Below are 23,088 nucleotides of genomic sequence, written 5' to 3'. Positions count from 1 at the left end.
AGAATGTTTGCTGCTCCGTGCCTCTTTAATTATTTATCAGAAGTGTTTCTATATGCGTGAAGACTTTGTGGAATATGTGTTTCATGTTGCAATGCACAATACTGTGTTTGTGTGGTCACATATATATACTGTACTGCTGGGGTACGCCATATAATAAGATGTAATACTTGAGCTGAAGTAATACTAGCACAGATACTTCACAGAAGGAAATCAATGCATGTTTTGTATGCATATTTAATTATACCCTGCAAAAAGTGTGATTCAAGCAAGATTAAACATCTGAAATCATGGCCAAAATACTAATTTTAAGAAGAAGTTATGTTTCTCGTATTTTATGTTGCTGATCTTAACTAACAACTGAGGTACAGGCGGTCCATAAATCATTAATATAGTGCAAATATTGAAGAAGAACTATTATTCCGATATTATTATTTGATGTCGATCCGATATCAGCAAAAACAAGAATTATATTGGCTTGCATCTAAAATATCCGATACAAGGATATTAAGGAGTCCTGCAGTTTACGTGTGTAAAGCTGGACCGCCAAGTAACATCTAAATGTCCTCCAAGATTGGTCTTTTCTTGTATTTTAGTAAAGGAACTTTACCAAAGCTAAACATGTTAGGCTATTAGGAGCTAGCAGCTACACAACAGCTAAGCACATAATAACCCACAATATTGCCATCCAAACAATTTAAGCAAGTATCAAATATTCATAGTTGCATATTACTTACACGTACAAAGTCTCCAAGGCGGAGCGAGTACCGTATTTTCCGGTCTATAGAGCGCACCGGTATTTAAGCCGCGCTCACCAAATTTTAGAAGAAATAAATATTTTTACATATCTAGGCCACACCGGGCTATAAGCCACAGTTATGTACAGGTACGAAATATTTTGTAAATGTTTAAATGTTCCTTCATTAAAATGGTGCCTGTCACATGGCAGTAAAACGGCAGATCAAACAAAACAGAAGTCATTGTCATGGACCCACTAGCTAGCTCTCCAATCAGCTAAACAGACTCAATAACTTTACAGTGACGTCTTGGTGAATTTACAAAACTGGAACAACACAAAAAGAATGCCATTGTAAGTTAATAATACTAACACAGACACTCGTAAACGTGTTTGCATATTGGCTAATGCTGACAACGCTAGCTTGATTACATTACGATAGCACGTACAAATATGCATGAAAACACTGCTACAGACATCACACATGGGACGGTTCAGTACGTAAGAATTGTTTTAGTTTTATCGGAAAACTCACAAACGTTGCTTGGAGTGATGAATAAAGAATAATTTAGAGCAGAAACCCTATGAATGAGTATACTTCCGGTTCAAGGCATAAAACAGGAACATAATTTTCAACCCACAGCACCTGCAATGAACGAACTCGTCCAAAAGATGTCGCCATAGCACAAAACAGAAACACACCTTTTCAGTGCCTGTGTCGGAGTTGTATGTAAACTATTAGCGAAGAAAAATCCATAATTAGACGCACCGTTTTATAAGCCGCACGGTTCAAAGTCTGATCCGTAAAATACAGTTTCAATTATCTAGTGTAAATGTGTCCACATTATTCAACTTACTGCGTCATGAGCTTAACATAATGATTTATTGTGGCCACTAGATGTCGCCAAAAAATTATTACCCCTCCATTTCAACTAAAAAACAGCACAAGTCCATTCCACACGGTTAATGATGAATGTTTTTCAAACCTAACATTTTTCTCTGTTTGAGTAGTGTCACTTGATCAAGACTTTTCTGGCATCACACACTACAAAATATTACAAGTATGTATGATCCGTGCTGATATCGTATCGGATCAATATTGGCCAATACTCAAGGCTCTGGTATTGTATCAAAAATGAAAAAGTTGCAACAGAACACCCCCACTAATCATGTGCGCAGCAGTAGAATAAACTTTGACCTTTTTAGTTAACATTTATTTTCCTCCATGAAGAGGCAGACTATTCTGGTGACAGTGCGTAATAGAAAAGGAAAGGGAAATTAGACATTGCAAAATGTTCTGATATTTAATCTTGTTTGGATTCTTAGTTTTTGTGGTGTATATGAAGAAGATGAAGCATCATTTTGTTCATGAAATGCTGAAATTCAACTTTCACAGCAGCAAAGTGAACAGTAGCAGCACAAAATAAAAATAAAAATCAAATCAAATATCAAAGCAAACATGAGAATGAGAGTGGAACATTTGCTAACAATAGCTTTGCACAGTAAAACATGGCTTATGTACTCTGATGTATACATTTGTGTGTGTGTGTGTGTGTGTGTGTGTGTGTGTGTGTGTGTGTGTGTGTGTGTGTGTGTGTGTGTGTGTGTGTGTGTGTGTGTGTGTGTGTGTGTGTGTGTGTGTGTGTGTGTGTGTGTGTGTGTGTGTGTGTGTGTGTGTTGTGTACGTCTAAAACCCTGTTGTGTCGTTGTTCCCTCTGCAGAGTGTTGTGAGTTACAGCACTGAGGCCCGGCTCACTCTCAAACTGTCCAATGTAACACACAAAGACGCTGGCAAGTACCGGTGCCGTGCCACTAACTTTGTAGGCAAGTCGGAAAACACGTTCTGGCTCAAAATACGGCAAGCAGGTAAAAAAACCAGCTGAGCTCGTCTTGTCGTGTCTCATCCTCTCCCTGCCGCTGGGTTCTTCTTGGGTACTGCTTGGCTTGCAATGACTTCATCAGCTGCTGGCTTGGTTCTGCTAGCGAGTCGACAAAAATGCTACATAGAATTGTAAACCTATATGTATATATATACAGTACAGGCCAAAAGTTTGGACACACCTTCTCATTGAATGGGTTTTCTTTATTTCCATGACTATTTACATTGCAGATTGTCACTGAAGGCATCAAAACTATGAATGAACACATGTGGAGTTATGTACTTAACAAAAAAGGTGGGTAACACTTTAGTATGGGAAACATATTCACCATTAATTAGTTGCTTATTAACATGCAAATTAGTAACATATTTGCTCTTAATTTGTCATTATTAAGTACTTACTAATGCCTTATTCTGCATGGCCTTATTATACAACCAGTAAGCCATTAACTAAGAGTCGTCCCTCAATAACCTCAGAATTATTGCTTATTAGTAACTCTAACCCCATATGTTCCCCTAGTGTCCAAATAACTCCAAATTAAGTATTTGTTACTTAAAATATGTTCCCCATACTAAAGTGTAAAATAACTGAAAAAAGGTTTCATATTCTAGTTTCTTCGAAATAGCCACCATGAGCTTCAAGAGGTAGTCACCTGAAATGGTTTTCACTTCACAGGTGTGCTTGAAGCTCATTGAGAGAATGCAAAGAGTGCGCAAAGCAATAATCAAAGCAAAGGGTGTATATTTTGAAGAAGGTAGAATATAAACATGTTTTCAGTTATTTCACCTTTCTTTGTTAAGTACATAACTCCAAATGTGTTCATTCATAGTTTTGTTGCCTTCAGTGACAATCTACAAAGTTATGAAAATAAAGAAAACACATTGAATAAGAAGGTGTGTTCAAACTTTTGGCCTGTACTGTGTATATATATATATATATATAATTAATAACGATTATAATTGGTTATTAAAAGTATGTGAAACTTCAATCCATACCTTGTTTACTTCCGTGACGACCTACTTAAAGTTGTGTTATCAATCAGAAATATCAAGCAGGTAAAATGCTGTAAGCATGGATAAGTGTGGAGAGAGTGTTTAGCATTTTTCCCATCATTCATTTTAAAGGATTTAAATAGGTGTAATTTAGATTTGTTTTCTTTATGTTGATTGAACGTTTTTTATAACATCTACAAAATTCAATTAGCTAGTTGTGTTATTTGCGACCATGTTTGTTGAAAAAAAATGTTCTGCACCATGACTATGGTAGGTTGTTTGGTTAGGGTCATAAATGCTGTGCTGTGTTTCTTTACAACTAAAATTAATGGTTGAGGTACTTTCGTTGGCCACCAAGTGTCGACAAAATGGCACCTATCAAACCGCAGGTATTTGTATGTCTTACAAGGTATTTGTATGTCATATGACTGCTCCCAGGTATATAGCTTGTTGAACACGTTGTGCACTTGGCCCGTGGGTCATAGTTTGGACTCCCGTGACCTAGTCCAACTAAATGCTCCCATAGCCTTTCTACTGGAAGAGTGCACATCAAGTTGTCAATACAATATCGTTCAGGGCAATATGTGAGATTAGCAGTAACCACAGCCAGAATCCGAAATTAAATTATTATCAAAGGGTCCCTGTCTTCAGTTTACAGCTTTTGTTTTGCATGATGTGGTGAGATTTCTGTTTTTAACTTATCCCTACTTTCATTTTTATGCCACTTCTAAACACGGAACGATCGGGTACAAGAATAAGATCTTTATTATTTCTCACGTCGCAACTTTAGAATGTCCAATCATGTCCAATCCACGGGGTAACCACTTCAGGAAGTATTTTTTAGTAGGGCAACAATAAGAAGACATTGTTTTTCGGGGAGCTAAAGACCTACTTACCTTCGCTATTGCCACAGACAAAGTGACAAGTTCTCCGATTTCCATCGAAATATATCCATTACCGTATAACCAATTGACACAAAGTGGGCTTGGTTGGGGTAGGAGGCTGCGGAATCCGAGTTTCTTCAGCCAAGCCGGTACCCAAACTAAAGATGTATGTCGAAACATAATACGGTGCACCACCCAAATCCAAATATTTTTCAAAAGCCCATCAGCAGTTTAGGTCCCTGTTATTTGTTCAACATATTTTGTTTTGAAATTCACTATTTCCCTTGAAATAATTGTACAAAACAGCTGCTTTTTATGACTGGATGTAAAAGTGTAAAGATCGAATGACTGTTAGTCGTAAGCAGCTCGCATCGCGTTGTGTGTGACAAATACACGTCGGCCATGTTTTTACATTGTTCCTGAGTGTGCTTCATGTTTCTCTCTGTGTGGTGAAGGTTCTGCTTGGGTGTCTTCTCTGGACCGGTCCCCTGATTTTTTTCCTCTCCTGCAGTGTTTTTCCAAAGGTGTTTGGGTCCTGTCTGTCCCGTGTGTCCCTCCTTCATTGGTGTCCCTCTGTCATCCTCCACAGACGGCCGGTATTAACACTACTGATAAGGAGTTAGAGGTTCTCCTCTTGGCCAATGTGTCTTTTGAGGATGCGGGCGAGTACACTTGCCTGGCGGGGAACTCTATTGGCTTTACTCACCACTCTGCTTGGCTCACGGTGCTCCCAGGTACACGTCCAAACCATGCTCTGTGTGGAATATGTCTTATGTTGTGCAAGCTTCTTTTACAAATCCTCTACCGATAGCAACAGTACCTTTAAAAAGAGCGAATACACCCTACACATGTCTGGAAATAATTGATTGGAACTTATTTTAAAGAGACAGTACATTTACACCTACTGTACAGACCATATTTTTTGGACTATAAGGCGCACTTAAAATCCTTTCATTCTCTCAAAAGTCGACAGTTATAACCCGGTGCGCCTAATGTACGTATTCATTATGATTGTACTTACCGACCTGGAAGCAATTTCATGGTGTAATATTAAGTGTTACCACTAGATGGCAGTCACATATAAGAGATACATGTGGACTGCAGGTTGACCGACACCTGTTCAGAAAATTACGCTTAGCAAGTATCTGTAAGCAAGCAACACTACAACTTTGATGTTCCATTGAGAATATAGAACATTATACACCGCGTTCAAAAATCCCTCAAAATGTTTTAGTACAACTTTGGTAAGCTACGAAGATGCACCGCTTGATGGATTGTTGGAGCATTATGGCTACCGTAGTCAGACGTACTGTGCTTCAACATACGGTAGTATTATGGTGTGTGCATAAGGACCCCAAAATGGCACCTATTAGGAGACATAGCCGGTGTTTTGTTTCGCAATATTATGAAAAAACAACTTTTCTTACCTGTTGGTACCTGCTGATGTGTATTTGGGATCTGGGTAAGTCCCGAAAATTTGCGCTGGTCCGCGCCGCAGTCAATAGGCTTCTTTTTCTCTATCCTCTTGTTGTGGGGCATTCATCCTCCGCTGTTGCCATTTCCAATACAAAGTTGCATACAGTTCTAACTTATATCTGTCAGTAGACTCGCTATGGAAGGAGATAGCTAATGGGTTTCGCTATGTAGAGCGCTTTGGGTCACTAGAGAAAAAGCGCAATATAAATGTACGCTTCACTATCGGTACAACAAAGCTGAGAAGATGATGTCAAAGTGGAGGCACGTAAAAAGGACCCGGCCACAAAACAGCGCATCCTGAAGAGGCTTGAAAACAGTCTGTAAAACATAATCTATGCAACATTTTGACCAAAGAACCACCATTACATGTTATGTAGACCACAAAGAAGGGTTTTATATGTAGAAATCAGAATATGACCACTTTAATGCGCTTTATAATCTGGCTACGCCTCTTGTATGAAAATAGTACACCTTATGGTCCGAAAAATACGGCACTTCACATTTTGTCAGTTCTTCAGTGGTGTCCCATGTAAAGATAGCATCAAACATTATTGCCATTGCTCCTCTAATTTGACATACGTTTCAACATAAGGTGAATATTTCTGTGTGCACCATGATAATTGCCTCCCTGGAGACAATTAACCTGCTGTACGTCATAGTCTCTTTTTACTGCGCTAGCAACTGTGTTTGTTTACATTTGTATCGACAGTAAAAGTGCCTCTAATTGTTCTTCCTTCTATCCCCTCCATGAAAAACAAACACAAAAGCAGTGAGTCCGGAAAAGGAGGACTACTATGCGGACATCCTCATCTACGTGACGGGCTGCGTGCTCTTCATCCTGGCGGTGGTCATCGTGGTGCTGTGTCGCATGAGGATGACCACGCAAAAGACACTGCCCACGCCGCCCGTCCAGAAGCTGTCCAAGTTCCCCCTCAAGAGACAGGTAACAGAAAGTAGATACAAGATTTGCAAAGCCCTGTTACCTCCCACACCCCGCTCGCATCCTTAGAGAATACAAGTAGGTGCATGGGAAACTGAAGATAGTCTTTAGCTGTGTCCCAATTCAGGGTCTGCATCCTCCGGAGGACCCGGCCTACGCAGCCTCAGAAGGCTGGACCTTCGGAGGCACCTCCGAAGGATGCGTCACCCGTTGTTAAATGGGACAGTCTAGCCTGCGGAGGATTCTTACATTTGAAAGTGTATTCGCTGCCGCTGCCGGTGGCGGTGCCGCTGCTTGTATTTTCCGCCATCGTCAAAAACATCCGGGTTGAACAAAGGCACGCAAAGCATCTTGGGATATGGGAGGCCACGAAGGATAGTCGCGGTGCATCCTCCGAATACAGGGAAAAGGAGGGCACATTCGTCGGCTGCTTTTGGAGGAGCGTTCGAATTTGAATGAAGTTGTGACGTAAGCGGCCTTCAAATTCGCACTTCGAAGGATGCAGACCCTGAATTCGGACACAGCTTTTGTGTTTCAAAGGAAACACTTCAGGAGGACAACATCAGTGTAAGTCAAATTGGAGCAGACATAGTACGGAGCAGGGGTGCCAAACTTTTTGACTTGGGAGTCGCATTGGGCTAAAAAAATTTGACCGAATTCATGTAAAATAACAATACACATATAGCCTATACATGTACATATTAAATTAATTTAATGGATGCTGTATATAATTAATATAATTGGATATTAAAAGTTTGTACAGCACTTTTTAATTATGAGTTAGATTTCAGCTTTTTCTCATTTCATACCAATTTTTTGCTTTTGTCTTACATTTTTTCTGTCGTTTTTTTCCGTGTAAGGATAGAATAAAACCTAGTATGTCAAAAATTCTGCCTGTATGAAAATATTAATGTTCAGTTAGACATTTAACAGTGTTTATTATGGTTGTTGTAATTTTTGAAATTCATTCACAAGTTAGTAATATGTTATTTTATTAGTTTGTTTATATTGTAAGTATAGTTTATTTTTATTTTGAGAGTTTCTAATATTATAGATGAGAGGTGTCTAGACTTTTTCCACCAAGGGTCGCATACTGAAAAGTCCAGCATTGGGGTGACAAAAAAAACAAAGATTAAATGATAAAAACTAATATCTATATTTAAAGACAAAACGTTTCACTATATGTGATTTACTATATTCTCATTAATTATTAGTTACAACATTTCAGCTTTTTCTCACTACATACCGATTTTTTTTGCTCTTTTTTCTTAAATTTTTACTGTTGTTTTTTTCCCGTGTAAGAATAGAATAAAATAATAGTAATATGATTCTTTAACTGCATAACTTTTGTAATTTTCTAATTAATTCATAAGTTAGTATTATTTTATTGTTTAACTAACTAAACATTGTCTGTATTTTAAGTATATTTTATTTTTATTTTGAGAGCTTCTAATATTTTAGATCAGGAGTGTCTAAAATTTTTCCACCAAGGGCCGCATACAGAAAAGTCAAAGTATGCGGGGGCCAATTTGATATTTTTTTTAAATGCTAAAAACAAATATTATGTATATTTAAAGACAAAATGTTGTGCTGTATGTGTCTTAGTATATTATTATTAATTATTAATTTGAACATTTCAGATTTTTCTCATAACATACCAATTTGTTTGCTCTTTTTATCCTTACATTTTTACTATTGTTTTTCCCCCGTGTAAGAATAGAATAAAATAATAATAATAACACGATTGTTTAACTGCATAACTTAGTCAGTGTGTCCAAAATTCCGCCTTTATGAAAATATTAATGTTTAGTTACACATTTAACAGTGTTTATTATTTTTGTTGTACTTTTTTATATCATTCATAAGTTAGTATTATTTTATTTTCTTAATTAACTAAACTATATTTTAAGTACACTTAATTTTTGTTGTGAGAGCTTCAGGGGTGTCTAAACTTTTTCCACCAAGGGCCGCATACTGAAAAGTCATGTATGGGGGGGGGCATTTTGGTATTTTGTTTTTTTTAAATGCTAAAAACATATAATTATTCTTAAAGACAACTTAGTGTATTATTATGAATTATTAGTTCAACAATTTCAGCTTTTTCTCATTACGTTCCAATTTTTTCATTTTTTTCTTACATTATTAGAAAGATATGTTATTGGTGAATACACAAATTTTAGCAGACACAACGTATATTTTCACAAAGTATCGGATTGGTATCGCCGATACCAGCCTAGTATTGGTTCAGGAAGAAAATCAGTGGTATCGCACATGAGAAAAATCCAAAGTCAGCGAAGTGAATTATGAGAAAGATGAAAAAAAGCATTGACTATAAATAAGCAGCAAAGGTTGTTATATCACTCTGCTGTTTGCTGACATGTGTTCACATTTATCTTGGAGCGCTTGGGTGTTTGTGCCCCCTGTTGACTGCCAGCGCTTGTTTTTACATTTCACCCCCATTGAGGCAAAACATTTTTAAAAAGGAGCAGCTGCATGGAGACGTCAAGACAAACGTTGGTTTAGTTCAGGTCAGAAGCGAGTTCAAGTACGGTTGACTAATGAACATTTGAGAGACACGTGTCTGCCTAAACCGACACAACCTCCAACCTGAAAATGTGGATTTTGCTAATGAGTCCGTTTTGCAGCAATAATTCCTCTTCCTCCTCTTGGCTGTGCTTATAAGGCAAAGATCTTATTGCATTTTTCTGTAATCTTCGCTCGCTTTTGCTAAAACTGATCTCCCCCTTCTCTCTGTCTTTTTTCATAACTGACTAAATCTTCCATAAACCTGCTGGCATCTTCTATCACATATTACTTTTCATGCCTCTCAAATTTGGGGCTGGACTGTTTTTTTTGTTTTTTTTTCCCTCTCGCCGGAGCTTCACAACAACATTTTTCTCATTTCGCTGGAGTTGTTTGCCAGGAGTCCACACAAACACGATTCATCACAGCGCTTGCAGGATGTGGAAAATGGACTTTGCTGATGGATGAAGACGTGCGTCGCTCCGACTCCACTTACTCCTACATTTGTCTTTGTTACTTCCTGCTTCCACACTTTGTCAACGCTGACATAGTGATGTTTAATGTTCATTCACAGCAGTTCACTTTTTCCACATTTTCTTATGTCACAGCCTTATTCCAAAATGGAATACATTCATTTTCGTCCTAAAAATTCTACACACAATACCCCATAATGATAATGTGAAAACTTTTTTTTTTTTAAATTTTGCTAATTTATTAAAAATAACATCTAACAAAATCACCTAAGTAGTCAGACTTTGCTCAATACTTTGTTGATGCACCTTTAGCCGCAATTACAGCCTCAAGTCATTTTGAATACGATGCCACAAGCTTGGCACACCTATCCTCTTTGCAGCACCTCTCAAGCTCCATCAGGTTGGATGGGTAGCGTTGGTTTGCATCCAGGAAGTCTTTGTTCTAGTAGTGTAACGCTTTTGTAGATGCCGCGGTATTTTGGTTTCAAAGTCTTCACAATAACTGTATCAGACAAAAACTTGGTGCATAGTTTTTTTCTCGGCGCTTCAGCCTTAAAAATAAACTACATCTCCCAGAATCCTCTGTGCAGCGCAGCACGCCAAGGTGGGGGCATTCAAGTATTCTTAGTCCATGAGAGGAATTGTTTTTCCTTCCGGAAAACTTTCACCAAAATCTATCCATAACTATTGGAGTTGTGTTGCTAACAAACAAGACAAACAAACCCTGGCGAGAACATAACCTATTTGGCGGAGGTAAGAAAGTCTGCGCCCTGCAAAGCAATACTTTCGTCACAGAGCAGCGCACGGACGTAATCACAAAAAAAAAAAAGTTCAACACGGGAAATATGAGGAAACTGAAAAACTACTTGATAAAGCCTCAATCCACCCTTCTATATATTTATACACACAATAACGTCATACCGTGGCTTTAATACCGTGGTAATATCGTACCGTAACAACCCTACTCTGTTCCATCCACCATTTTCATTAGCGAGGGTTTTACCGTTTAAAAAGTGTGTAATAAGTGTGTGAGGCATATTTGTCGATAACATTGGCAATTAAAGAGAATAAATGTTGATCCGAAATCAGAAAACGTCAAGCTAGCGCAAGGGTTTGGAGGGGGAAGAGCAAGCGAGTGTCAAAAATAGACATTTCTGTGTCTCACTTACAGTGGAACCTCAATTTACGAACTTAGTTGGTTCTTGAACACGGTTTGTATATTGATAAGTTTGTATAGTGAAGCAGAGTTCCCCATGAGAAACAATGTAAACTTCATTTTAGTGAAGGTTTGTACACTTTGAACACAATATAAAGTGTTATACAGCAACATAACATTCTATTTACCGTAATAACAAGCTGAACTGTGGTGTATGAGCTGCTATGCCAACACACACATGCAGAATCCACCATGGTCCCTCCTAAATGATCAGAAATCCTTATTATCAGCCATATTGTTACAATAATACATTTTAAAAAATGCTAAATCCACCCACATCGACAAGGAGCTGAATGAAAGGAGCAGACCAAGGGTGTCCAAAGTTTTTCCGCTGAGGGCAGCACACTGAAAAATCGAATCATGTGGGGGCCATTTTGATAATTTTCATTTTCATTTTTTTACCTTTATGGATTTCCTCAAGCTTTCGCTCCAGTACCCGCAAGGGTCTCAGTCATAAAACTGTTAAAAATAAGTAATATATTATTTTGAATCTCAAGATTGACTTAAGGTCCATCTCTCGTTGTTGTTTTATTTTTATTTTTTTTATGTTTATCCCCTTTTTGTCAAAACCCTTGTTTTAATGGCAAACACACAAACTATGCAAGATTTTATTTAATGTGAAGTAATCTGAGCCCTAAATAGGTCAATAATTCATAACAATGAAGAAACATTTCTAAAAGTGTTAAAAATAATATATTTTAATTACAATATATATATCTATATTTTAACTTTTAACGCTTAAGTCTGTAGTTAAACTTCAGATCTATCTGTTGATTATAAGTTTTAATTATTTTTTTCATGGTTTTTTTTTGTTTGTTCTATGCCTTTTTTGTGGAAGGAAACTTTGTTTCACACAAAATTTGCAATATTTTCCGTAAAAAATATTTTTAAGTGGAGTTGTTCGTGTGAAGTAATCAGAGCCTTCAATAGGTCAGTAATACATAACAAAATTGATATTGATTCATTATTATTTTTGGGCAATGGCAGCTTTAAAGAAAAACAAACAGTCTGCTTGGCAGCCTTGTGTTATTATTGTCAACACTGCAACTTTTTCTCATTACATTTCACCCATTTGCTCTTATATTTCACTTTTTTATGTCTTTTCTTTATTATAGTATTTTTCAGTTAGCAAAATGGGACAAAACTAGTCAAACGAGAAAAACACAGAAGAGTGCTGAGACGTGTGTATCGTGCAGGAAGTGAGCGGAAGGCTCCGCCACAATGATATGCCCTGCATTTTTGTCTGCAAGCGCCAAAATTAATGACTGTACAAGGCGCTTGTACACGGAGACATGGTTCGCACACGGTGGCGTACTCGGGCCAATTCAAAAGTTCGTATATGGGAAAAGTGTGCAAATAGAGGGGTTTGTAAATGGAGGTTCCACTGTACTTGCCTTTTTTCACTATTTGCAGTGTTAATTTTGTTGTTTTGGCTATCGTCAAGTGTTAATTTTGTTTTACTTCATCTTTTGACGAAAACGTCTCTTATGTTTAGTCCTATTTTAGTGATCTTAATAGTTTTAGTCTACAAAATTCCTCCAAATGTTGTCGACTAAAATATAAAGTATAAAGGATAACGTATCTTTGAAGTTGTCTTGGAACCACTTTTATTAATGTTATTGCAGATCATCTCAAAAACCTAAATTCACAACAAGACCTGTTTTACTCAGGGGGGTAATAGGTCGTTGACGATAACCAGGACAAATATTTGTATTCAACAAAATGAACGCTATTTGTTGGTTATCTCAGAATGTAACGCCCACCAATAGCTTGGAGAGCTACTATATACGACATTTTTGGGAAATTATCTTTTGTCTGTGAGTTTGAAGGAATGTTCACAGTTCTTTGTTGAGGGTCAAGGACGAAGCCAAGAAAAAAGCCATTAAATATTAGTTTTCCGAGATTGTTTCAACATACTTAGATTGCATTTCCATTTTCTACCGCTCATGCTGGTTCAGGGTCACAGGAAGCTAACCTATCCATCAATTCTCGTTTGCAGTATGAAGTTTCAAAACATGCCATCACAATTTCAACTTTTTATTGATCGATAAGAAAATGTCAATGAATTTCTTTGGATGAACGTCCTCCGTCTTTGTCCTTTCTCTCGTGTCCTCGTTCCCTTTCAGAGACGATAACAGTCTCCCCTTTGTTTGGTTTTTGCACCCAAGCAGGTGTCCTTGGATTCCAACTCCTCCATGAACTCCAACACGCCGCTGGTCAGGATCGCCCGCCTATCGTCCAGCGACGGACCCATGTTGGCCAATGTTTCTGAGCTGGAGCTGCCCTCCGACCCCAAATGGGAGTTTTCCAGAGCCCGGTAAGGCAGACCTGGAGAAGCTTTTTCTGTTATTGAAGCTTGAATGTGAGGTTCTGTGCTCGGTTGTGTTTCAGGCTGACTTTGGGCAAACCGCTGGGCGAGGGTTGCTTCGGTCAGGTGGTGATGGCCGAAGCTATCGGCATCGACAAGGAGAAGCCCAACAAACCGCTAACTGTTGCTGTGAAAATGCTAAAAGGTGAGTGATGATCCACATCTCTGATGTCTACTCAACCTTGACCTTGCTGTCTTTTCCAAATAATCCTGAGAACATGAGAACTTATCTTCAGGTTCAATCAGCCAGTCCAAAAATGTGTTCTATGGGGTATGTTAGTGCAGACTGGACTTTGTGGGGACTTTTAGAGCAGTTTTTTGGGGGTCTTTATCTGTGTTTCAGTGTTCGGTTTCCAATAGCGTCTTCTGTCTTTCAGATGATGCCACAGATAAAGATCTGTCAGACCTGGTGTCTGAGATGGAAATGATGAAGATGATTGGAAAGCACAAAAACATCATCAACCTGCTGGGAGCCTGCACACAAGACGGTGAGGCCACACTGTGGCGTAGACAGCATGCTAACGGTGCGCCGCGTCGCGTAAAGTGACCGTGCTGTGTCACGCCTGCAGGTCCCCTGTACGTCCTGGTGGAGTACGCCTCCAAAGGCAACCTGAGGGAGTACCTGCGGGCACGTCGGCCACCGGGCATGGACTACTCTTTTGATACGTGTAAAATCCCCGACGAGCAGCTCACTTTCAAAGACCTCGTATCCTGTGCCTACCAGGTGGCCCGAGGCATGGAGTACCTCGCTTCGCAGAAGGTCAGTCATGTGTGTCTGGACTTCCAGTTGTCCTCCCTCCATTTTCTACAGTAATCTTTCAGCATCTCTATAGGTTGTATTCGGTCACGTGACTTTTAAACGAAAGTAAACCAAGTAGTGGGCCACCGAACCAACATGGCTACTGTAGAGTGCAAACTATCTGAGTACGCAGGGGGCCTAGATCTTACCACTAAAAGCAGATACGAGCAAAAAATCTAACTATGCAATGGAATAGATCCCTATACGTTATCAGAAAAAAGATTTGCCGAGTCGGTCGCGTTCCCAGACATGTGGAACTATTGTGCATCTGACACCATTCTCCACGACAAAACAGATGAAAACTTGTAAAAGCATGGAGGTCTACAACTTCTTTGTGTGTGTCTGGGTCAAGGACATTGGTATCAAGACTTTCCCTGATAAATATGCATTGTTTTTGCTCGGGTAAGGTTGTTTTTCATGATTTAACTTGGCGTCTACTGATATTTGTTCTTGATGCACGTGCTGTTTACAAGTAGCATGTTTTTCCCCGTCTTTATCAAAATATTACTGTAAATGTCAACATTGTGTATGTGCGGAAAGATTCATTTATGATTGTTTATCAAAATATAACTATAGATGTCAACATTGTGTACGTGCTAAAATATTCATTTATGATTGTTTATCAAAATATAACTATAGATGTCAACATTGTGTAGGTGGGAAATACTAAATGTTAAAAGTACATCACGGGGGGTTACCCACATATGCGGTCCTCTCCAAGGTTTCTCATAGTCATTCACATTGACGTCCCACTGGGGTGAGTTTTCCTTGCCCGTATGTGGGCTCTGTACCGAGGATGTCGTTGTGGCTTGTACAGCCCTTTGAGACACTTGTGATTTAGGGCTATATAAATAAACATTGATTGATTGATTGATCACACAAACCTTTAACGAAGTGATCTCTGCAAACTCGCACATTCCTCGACTCTGCCTCCTTGGGATTGGAGTGTGTGCTACTTTTGTCGTCGTCTTTCGTAAAATCTAGACATCTTTCGAACCTGTTGATTACCTCTTGAGGAGCTTTGAAGAAACTTTTGTCATTTTCGCAAGTTCTTCGAAAAATGCCGCCCAGAACGCTATTACAACAGACGCTCCCTGGCCCATTACTTGGCATGTTTACCGGAGGTGACGTCAGGTGAATACAACCTATATTAGATGTTCCGCAAGGCACAACCTTAGAACCCCAAACTTTTCCCCATTTACCAGACTGAACAATGTGCGTTTCCTGACTTACAGTCTATGTGTGTGTACTTCCCAGTGTATCCACAGAGACCTGGCAGCCAGGAACGTGCTTGTGACCGAGGACAACGTGATGAAGATTGCTGACTTTGGTCTCGCTAGAGACGTGCACAACATAGACTACTACAAAAAGACCACAAATGTGAGGGTTTTTTTCTTTTATTAACGTCAAGGGTATAAAAATACTGGCCAAAAGGTTGTAAACTCATGGATTGTTGTTGGACGCGTTTTTGTTGTATTTGGTTGTGGGAAGAGGATCAGTGACGCAGTCAAAATGGCCGCCATTGTACAAACACTGTGTGTTGACCTGTCCTGTTGTGTCTGTGTTGTTGCAGGGCCGTCTGCCCGTGAAATGGATGGCTCCGGAGGCTCTCTTTGACCGCGTCTACACGCACCAGAGCGACGTGTGAGTGTCTTTTTGCCAGCCGACCATCACATGCCGCCCATTCACTCATGTGGAGCTCCTGTACGCTGTTGAAATATCACGACGGAGTGTGTTAGCGTCAGAGGCTCGGTGCCCCGCGTGTGAATATGGAACGAAGCCCATGATCCCCATCTCCTCCTGTATCAGCAGCGCCGCATTCCTGGCTGCGTTTGTTCTGCAATCTCCGACACGACATCAGAGAGATGGCACCACGGCGGTGCCTCAGCGTCTTAACCGTGTTTTAACAGCGCAAATCCAAACTGGCCCGGGAGGGAGAGAAAGAGAGCAGGGGGTGTATAAGAGGGTCAGCAGACTTAGTCCCAGTCTTCCCTCAGGGTGTTTTTCTGCAAGGGTTCAAAGAGAGGCACCTTCAGACGGCTCCCACTTTGGATCCATGGCAGCTCCCAAAGGTTGGAGGTCACCAAGGAATGCTGTCTTGTAGTAGTAGGACTCACCCATTAGCCCCAGCCATCCAAGGCAAACACGGGCCTCCGTCAACAGCGGCTCCCCCATGTGATTACACCAGACTGGAAGGAGCTGAGAGGAGAATCGCGCCGCCGTGTTATTTCAGCAGGTCTACATTTGCAAAGTGGATCCTGCCGCCAGACCTCGCTGTGTGCAGCAGTAGGACCTGCAGCCGGGTCACTCACACGCACACACCGCCCTCTAAACCCCCAAGGTTTTTCATCACGGCGCTAGAAAAATAGCGTGCTAGCACGTGACGACAACATTATTGCAAATACTTACACCCTTGAAAGACAATCTAACGTTTACTGTATTTTCGGGACTACAGTGCGCACCAGTATAAGCCGCAACTACTACATTTTAGGCAAAATAAGTATTATTTCCATATATAAGCCGCACCAGAATATAAGCCGCAGATATACATGGTGCGAAACAAATATTTACACAACGATTCTGTAAATGTTTATTTACATACCTTTATTGTTTCCAAACGGTGTCTGTAACGTGGCAGTAAAATGGCTGATCAAACAAAACAGAAGTCATCGTCATGCACCCACTAGCTGCTCAAGCTAGCTCTCCAATCAGCTAAACAGACTCAATAACTCCACGGTGACGTTTTGGTGAATTTACGAAACTGAAATAATAAAAAAAAAATGCTGTTTATAATAGTAACACAGACACGTGTAAACGTATTAGCATATTCGCTAATGCTAATAAAGCTAGCTTCATTACATTACGATAGCACATACAAATATGCATGAAAACACTCCTACAGACATCACACATGAGACGGTTTTAGTTACCCTATTTTCCAGACTTTAGAGCACACTGGGATATAAGTCGCAGATATATACGTTGTGGAAAGAGATATTTACTCAGGAATATTTTGTAAACGTTTATTTACATACCTTAATTGTTTCGAAACGGTGTCTGTAGCACGCCAGTAAAACGGCTGATCAAACAAAACAGAAGTCATGGTCATGGACCCACTAGCTGCGCAAGATAGCTCTCCAATCAGCTAAACAGACTCAATAACTCCACGGTGACATTTTGGTGAATTTAATGAGGAATTTGTGAAACTGAAACAATACAAAAAGAATGCCGTAATACTAACACAGACACTTGTAAACGTGTTAGCATATTAGCGAATGCTAACGACGATAGCATGTACAGAAATGCATGAACACACTTCTACAGACATCACACATGGGAGGCTTTAGTAAGTATACCAGTTTTTAGTTATATTGTAAAACGCTGTGGACGACTAGAAGACGGAACGGTGCTTTACTTCCAGTTGAAAGCAGTAAATGGGAGGACACTACTGCGCCTGCAGTGATTGAATTCTTCCAAAATATAGTGCCATAGCACAAACAATAATACACCTTCTCATTGTATTTGCCTGGTTCTTTTTGAAAACTTTTTGTATTACGGTCGTCAGCGGAGAAAAATCCACAAATTAGCTGCATCATTTTACAAGCCGGAGGGTTCAAAGTGTAGGTGGAAAAAATAAGCGGCTTATATTCCGTGATGTACATATTTACATACAAACAAGGATGAGTGTTGTCATTAATACCTACCGGGATATGGTTCAATGCAAAATACAAATTTTGAAAGTCAGTTTGAGGAGAATATCTATGTGTACACAATTATTGGACAATTATTAGTGTACACAATGATCACATTCTGAGAAAAAGAAGCTGTCTACATACCAGTCTGGTTTCTATGACGACCATGTAAGTGGTGTTTTAGTATATATGTAAATGATGGCTAAAATAAGTGTACACATGAAGTACACATAAAATACAGTCGTCAAAATCATGTAATACAATAGTTACATCAATACAATAATAAAAAGAAAAGAGCAATTCCTTAGTTTTATTTCTGCAAGGGGCGGTGCCAAGAAGGAAGAGACAGGAAGTGTCAATAATGAGACCAGTATGCTGCTTAGTTGGATATCATCTCTATCCTACATTTGAGTGGCTTGGGCCAAGCATGCAAACAATGTTGGTTTCTACACTTTATCCACATTTTACCGCGTCAAATTTCACTTCACTTTCACTTTTCTTTTACCTTGACGCACTGCCAGCAGACATAACCACGAAAAGTTGGAACACAAGGACCACCTGTTTGATCTCTTTGGGCCACGCTTTCTTCAATCCACAAATACATATCAACAGATGTGCTTACATCCAATGAACACTTCACTCTATACAGTTTGGACTTGAGCAAAACCATCACATGAAATACACACTACATAGTAATGGTCGTCTCCATTAAAGCACCAGTAGAGTGGAAAAACAAGTTACCTCTAAATTTAAGCTATTATTATGTATATATGATTTATGACACCAAAATAATTCCAAAGTTTGCAAATAAATAGATATGCATAAAATAGGATCAATCCCGAGACAATGAGCAAGCCAGTCACGTGATCCGTGAAGTAGAGGAGGAACCACAGATCCCTTCCCCATCAACAACAATACTAATCAAGCAGACTTTGTTAGAGCCAACAACGATTACTTTGGGAAAAATTATGATCCAGAACCTTATATTTTTGAGCACACAAAGAGGATGAGCAATAAGTTTTAGAAGCTGAATGTTAAACGAATGTAGCTTTATTGTGACACCATAGCATTAGCAGCATTGCTAGGTGCTAAACATACGTAATAAAACAAACACTTACTGTACAATTTCCCCTCTCGCTGGGATGCCGACTGACGGGACGCTCACATAATCCTGTTTAGATGAAAAATCAATCACAATCCTCATGAAGGGTAAAAAAAAAAAAAAAGGTTAACGCTATTAGCCTCTTTTTGTGTCTTTTTCACCATCTCGGGGTCAAAGTGGACCAGCCTGTCGGTCCATGGCCACATTTGTCTACTAGCAGGTGAGAGATGCATGAATAATAATCTACAATGTACTTTTAGCAAGATTGAGACCAAGCAGAAGCATCCGACGGCTTGTAGTGTGTCAACAATAGCAGCGCAAGCTAGCATTAGCTCACTGCTATCAATGCACCGCTGAAATAGTCTGTCTGCGTTAGCGCTTATAATAAAAATATCACTCATATTTGGTTCATTTTCAGGTCACGACATGTAAATGGAGTATTGTTGGCACTTTCCGGATGTTTTTTGAGGGTTTTATGGGCGCAACAGAGGACCCTCGATTGTTAGCAATTTATTTACGGTTTGGAATGCATAAAAAAAGCCAAACATATGTGTTCTTGTCTTACATAAGGATTGTAAATGAAAAACAGCACATCTCTTTCCAATTTTTGCGTATTTCCAGTATGACTGATCTAATAATATGGTCAGAGTGCAGAAGCATTACTACCGTACCGTAGAATCTACGGAAATTGCCGAAGATATTCGGATATTCAAAATTATTCATTTTGTGATGTTCAGACAGTATTTTCACATACTTTGCGGATTGTAAATACAATTGGATATGGTTTAATGGATACAGTGAAACACTATTAAGTACTGTACACTCTACTGCTACTTTAAAGACTTTTAAAGTCCTGAATGGTCATTAAACAGTTTGACAGTAAACAGTGAAGATGTCCTCCATTGTCATGTGCACTATTTGACTGCATTATCATGCAGCAGACATGTTGACAATATTTAAGTGCTGATTCCTCCTAAAAAAAACCTGCCTGGCTTCCTCCCAGCACACAATGATGATGATGATTAGATGTTTATTCAGCAACTCAGTCTGAATTTTAATGTCTTTATCTCTCTCTCCTCTGTTTGTACTCGGCGCCGTAGCTGCTGTCCTCTGCCCTCTCTCGACCCGAGCGTGGATAATTAGATACGAGTGCCGCCAGGGAAGGACGGGGGCAGCACAACAATAGCGCGGCTGGCTAATTGACTGCACATTATCTCGTTAGCTTCCCCCGTCTCTCGGCCGTCAGGGAATAATGCGCCGCTTGACCGCCGAAAGCGAAAGGAGACATGACTCGGCTCACGTCGTCACACTCTCACAGCTTCACAGTGCAGAGCAGCGGTCTCCAAAGTGCGGCTCGCAGCTAATCTAACGGCCCAGCGTCACAATCGTTAGCATTCTAATATTAGCATGCTCTTTTTGCAGGTATACACCTCACTGTCAAATATTTTGTGACATGAAAAGTGATACCTTTTAGTACACTATATTAATATATAAATATAGTAATATATTTTGGTACTTGACGCATGTTAGATAGCATTTTAGCATGCTAACTTTAACATACCACCTTTTCTTTTTTTAAATCATTTAACAGTTTATATTTTGGTATTTCATCAATGCTAACTGTAAGCAAGCTATTGTTAGCATTCTCGCTTTTTTAAGCTCATTTTGCTCATATTTTTTGTTACTTGACGTAATGTTAGTATGCTAGCTTTTTTGTGGCTAATTTTTAAGTTATACACCTCAATTATATTTTGCCATTTTAAACACATTTTTCAGGTACACACCTCAGAGTAATATATTTTGGTACTTGAAGCATGGTAGTTAGCATTTTAGCATTCTAACTTTAGCATGCAAGCTTTTTTTAGATCATTTAACAGTTTATATTTTGGTATTTCATCAATGCTAACTGTAAGCATGCTATTGTCAGCATAGTACCGTTAGCATGCTTGCTTTTTTAAGCTCATTTTGCTAATATTTTTTGTTACTTGACATAATGTTGGTATGCTAGCTTTTTTGTGGCAAATTTTGTAGGTATACACCTCCAGTCATATTTTGCCATTTTAAACACATTTTCAGGTACACACCTCAGAGTAATATATTTTGTTTTTTGACACATGTTAGTTTGCATTTTAGCGTGCTAACTGTAGCATGCCAGCTTTTTTAGATCTTTAAACAGTTTATAATTTGGTATTTCATCAATGCTAACTGTAAGCATGCTATTGTTAGCATAGTACCGTTAGCGTGCTCGCTTTTTTCCTACAAAAATCGCTTTTTGTAATTCTTTGAAAAAAATTCTATGGTACTGGTTTTGACGGTGAAAATTATACATTACATAATATCATCGAATCTTTGAGAAAGAGGATTAGTGGATTTGTGGTTCGCAAACTTTTTTTTTTTTTTTACCACCTCAGAAAACATTAATACACTAGCATAGTAGGCTTAAATATTTATCAAAAACAAGGCAGAGGCAATATTTTTGCTACTTTGACATTAGTGAAGTGAAGTGATCTATATTTATATATAGCGCTTTTCATTACACATAGTTTGAACAGTAACACTGTGTTTGAATATGGGAAAATAAAACACTGTACTTTAACCAATGGATCCTTTGTCGTGACACTAGATGGAGCCAACAGTTTGAGAACCACTGGCGTAAAGCATTCAATATACATCTTGTACAGTCCTGAAAAAGTGATTGAATATTAATGTCAGAATGGATTGTCGTCCTCTGGGGGATAAAGGCGGCTATATTGTGGTTTGACCTCTGAAGTGTGTGGTGTTTGTCTTCAGGTGGTCTTATGGCGTTTTACTGTGGGAGATCTTCACCCTCGGGGGCTCGCCATACCCGGGCATCCCCGTGGAGGAGCTCTTTAAGCTGCTGAAGGAGGGACACCGCATGGACAAGCCTGCCAACTGCACGCACGAGCTGTAAGTCCTGCCTTGATCTCGTCTGGAAAGCGTGTGGATCCAGAGGGGACAACTATTGGGTCTGTACGGTCCCATACGATACCAAACCAGTGAACCCACATTCTAAAGCTGACCAACATGTTTGTAAAGGTCCAAAAAAAATTCTATAGACCTTTGTTTTATGCGGTTAACTTAATTTTTACACTTTAAAAACTGTTAAGAATGTTAAGAAAACAAAATTACCTTTACACTTATTGATATTACACATGGTTAACTTATTTTTACACTTGTATGACAGCTACGAATTTCATAAAGTGTACTCCGCCTCTAATGTTGCAGATTCCAGGTGTGAGGCACACAGTTTATTGTTTTTACATAGTGATATTCACTTCTTTTTACACGTTTATGACTTATGGTTATGCATGCATTTTTAAAAGAAAATAAAGATAAGAATAAAATAAATATGAAAAATGTGTTTAAAGCAGGGGTGTCCTAACTACGGCCCCCGAGGTCTTCAAATTGGACCGCAAGAAGTCATGAGTTTGAAAAGGAATCTTGCCTGCAGGGAGACTGCATCCATTATAAAAGTCTAACACTTTTAAAGCTGCTATTTTGTTGCCATTTAGCGACAATATGAATTTTTCCTGGTAAATGACATTTTATCATGATCTGATTGCGCATCATTTACCTATATGACCCAGTGCAAACAACCTTCCCTAGTCATGGTGCAAAAAAACCAAGAACATCCATCCCATCCATCCATTTTCTACCGCTTGTCCCTTTTGGGGTCGCGGAGGGAGCCTATCTCAGCTGCATTCGGGCGGAAGGCGAGGTACACCCTGGACAAGTCGCCACCTCATCACAGGGCCAACACAGATAGACAGACAACATTCACACTCACATTCACACACTAGAGCCAATCAAACTATCCCCAGGTGCATGTTTTTGGACAACCAACACAAAATGTCAACAGATATGGTCACTGAACTTTGTGGATATTAAAAAAATAAACGTCCAAACACCATAAAAATTCAAAGTTACACCCATTTAAATCCATTACAATGCATGATGGGAAAAATGCAAAACACTCTCCACACTTATCC

At 39.2% G+C, this 23,088-nt stretch overlaps 1 protein-coding gene across 8 annotated transcripts in view; it reads left to right on the top strand.

Annotated features, from left to right (window-relative positions):
* fgfr3 (fibroblast growth factor receptor 3) overlaps nt 1-23,088 on the top strand; it is a 153,872-nt gene that overhangs the window by 124,168 nt on the left and 6,616 nt on the right. For 5 of the 8 annotated variants that reach the window (XR_009825336.1, XM_062042392.1, XM_062042391.1 and 2 more), the window contains exons 8-16: nt 5,079-5,223; nt 6,733-6,908; nt 13,286-13,434; nt 13,509-13,630; nt 13,863-13,973; nt 14,055-14,245; nt 15,542-15,664; nt 15,858-15,928; nt 21,869-22,006. Coding sequence is in view for 7 of the 8 variants with exons in the window: in XM_062042392.1 (XP_061898376.1) it covers nt 5,079-5,223; nt 6,733-6,908; nt 13,286-13,434; nt 13,509-13,630; nt 13,863-13,973; nt 14,055-14,245; nt 15,542-15,664; nt 15,858-15,928; nt 21,869-22,006 (1,226 nt within the window). In the remaining variant the exon portion in view is untranslated. Of the gene's footprint in view, nt 1-2,454; nt 2,600-5,078; nt 5,224-6,732; nt 6,909-13,285; nt 13,435-13,508; nt 13,631-13,862; nt 13,974-14,054; nt 14,246-15,541; nt 15,665-15,857; nt 15,929-21,868; nt 22,007-23,088 lie in introns of all 8 variants that reach the window. The other 3 variants (XM_062042388.1, XM_062042387.1, XM_062042389.1) reach the window with 3 other exon arrangements.

This window comes from Entelurus aequoreus, linkage group LG03, assembly GCF_033978785.1.
Source record: "Entelurus aequoreus isolate RoL-2023_Sb linkage group LG03, RoL_Eaeq_v1.1, whole genome shotgun sequence".
Classification (NCBI taxonomy): domain Eukaryota; kingdom Metazoa; phylum Chordata; class Actinopteri; order Syngnathiformes; family Syngnathidae; genus Entelurus; species Entelurus aequoreus.
The sequence above is the reverse complement of the archived record's forward strand: the minus strand, read 5'-3'. Positions and strand labels throughout refer to the sequence as shown.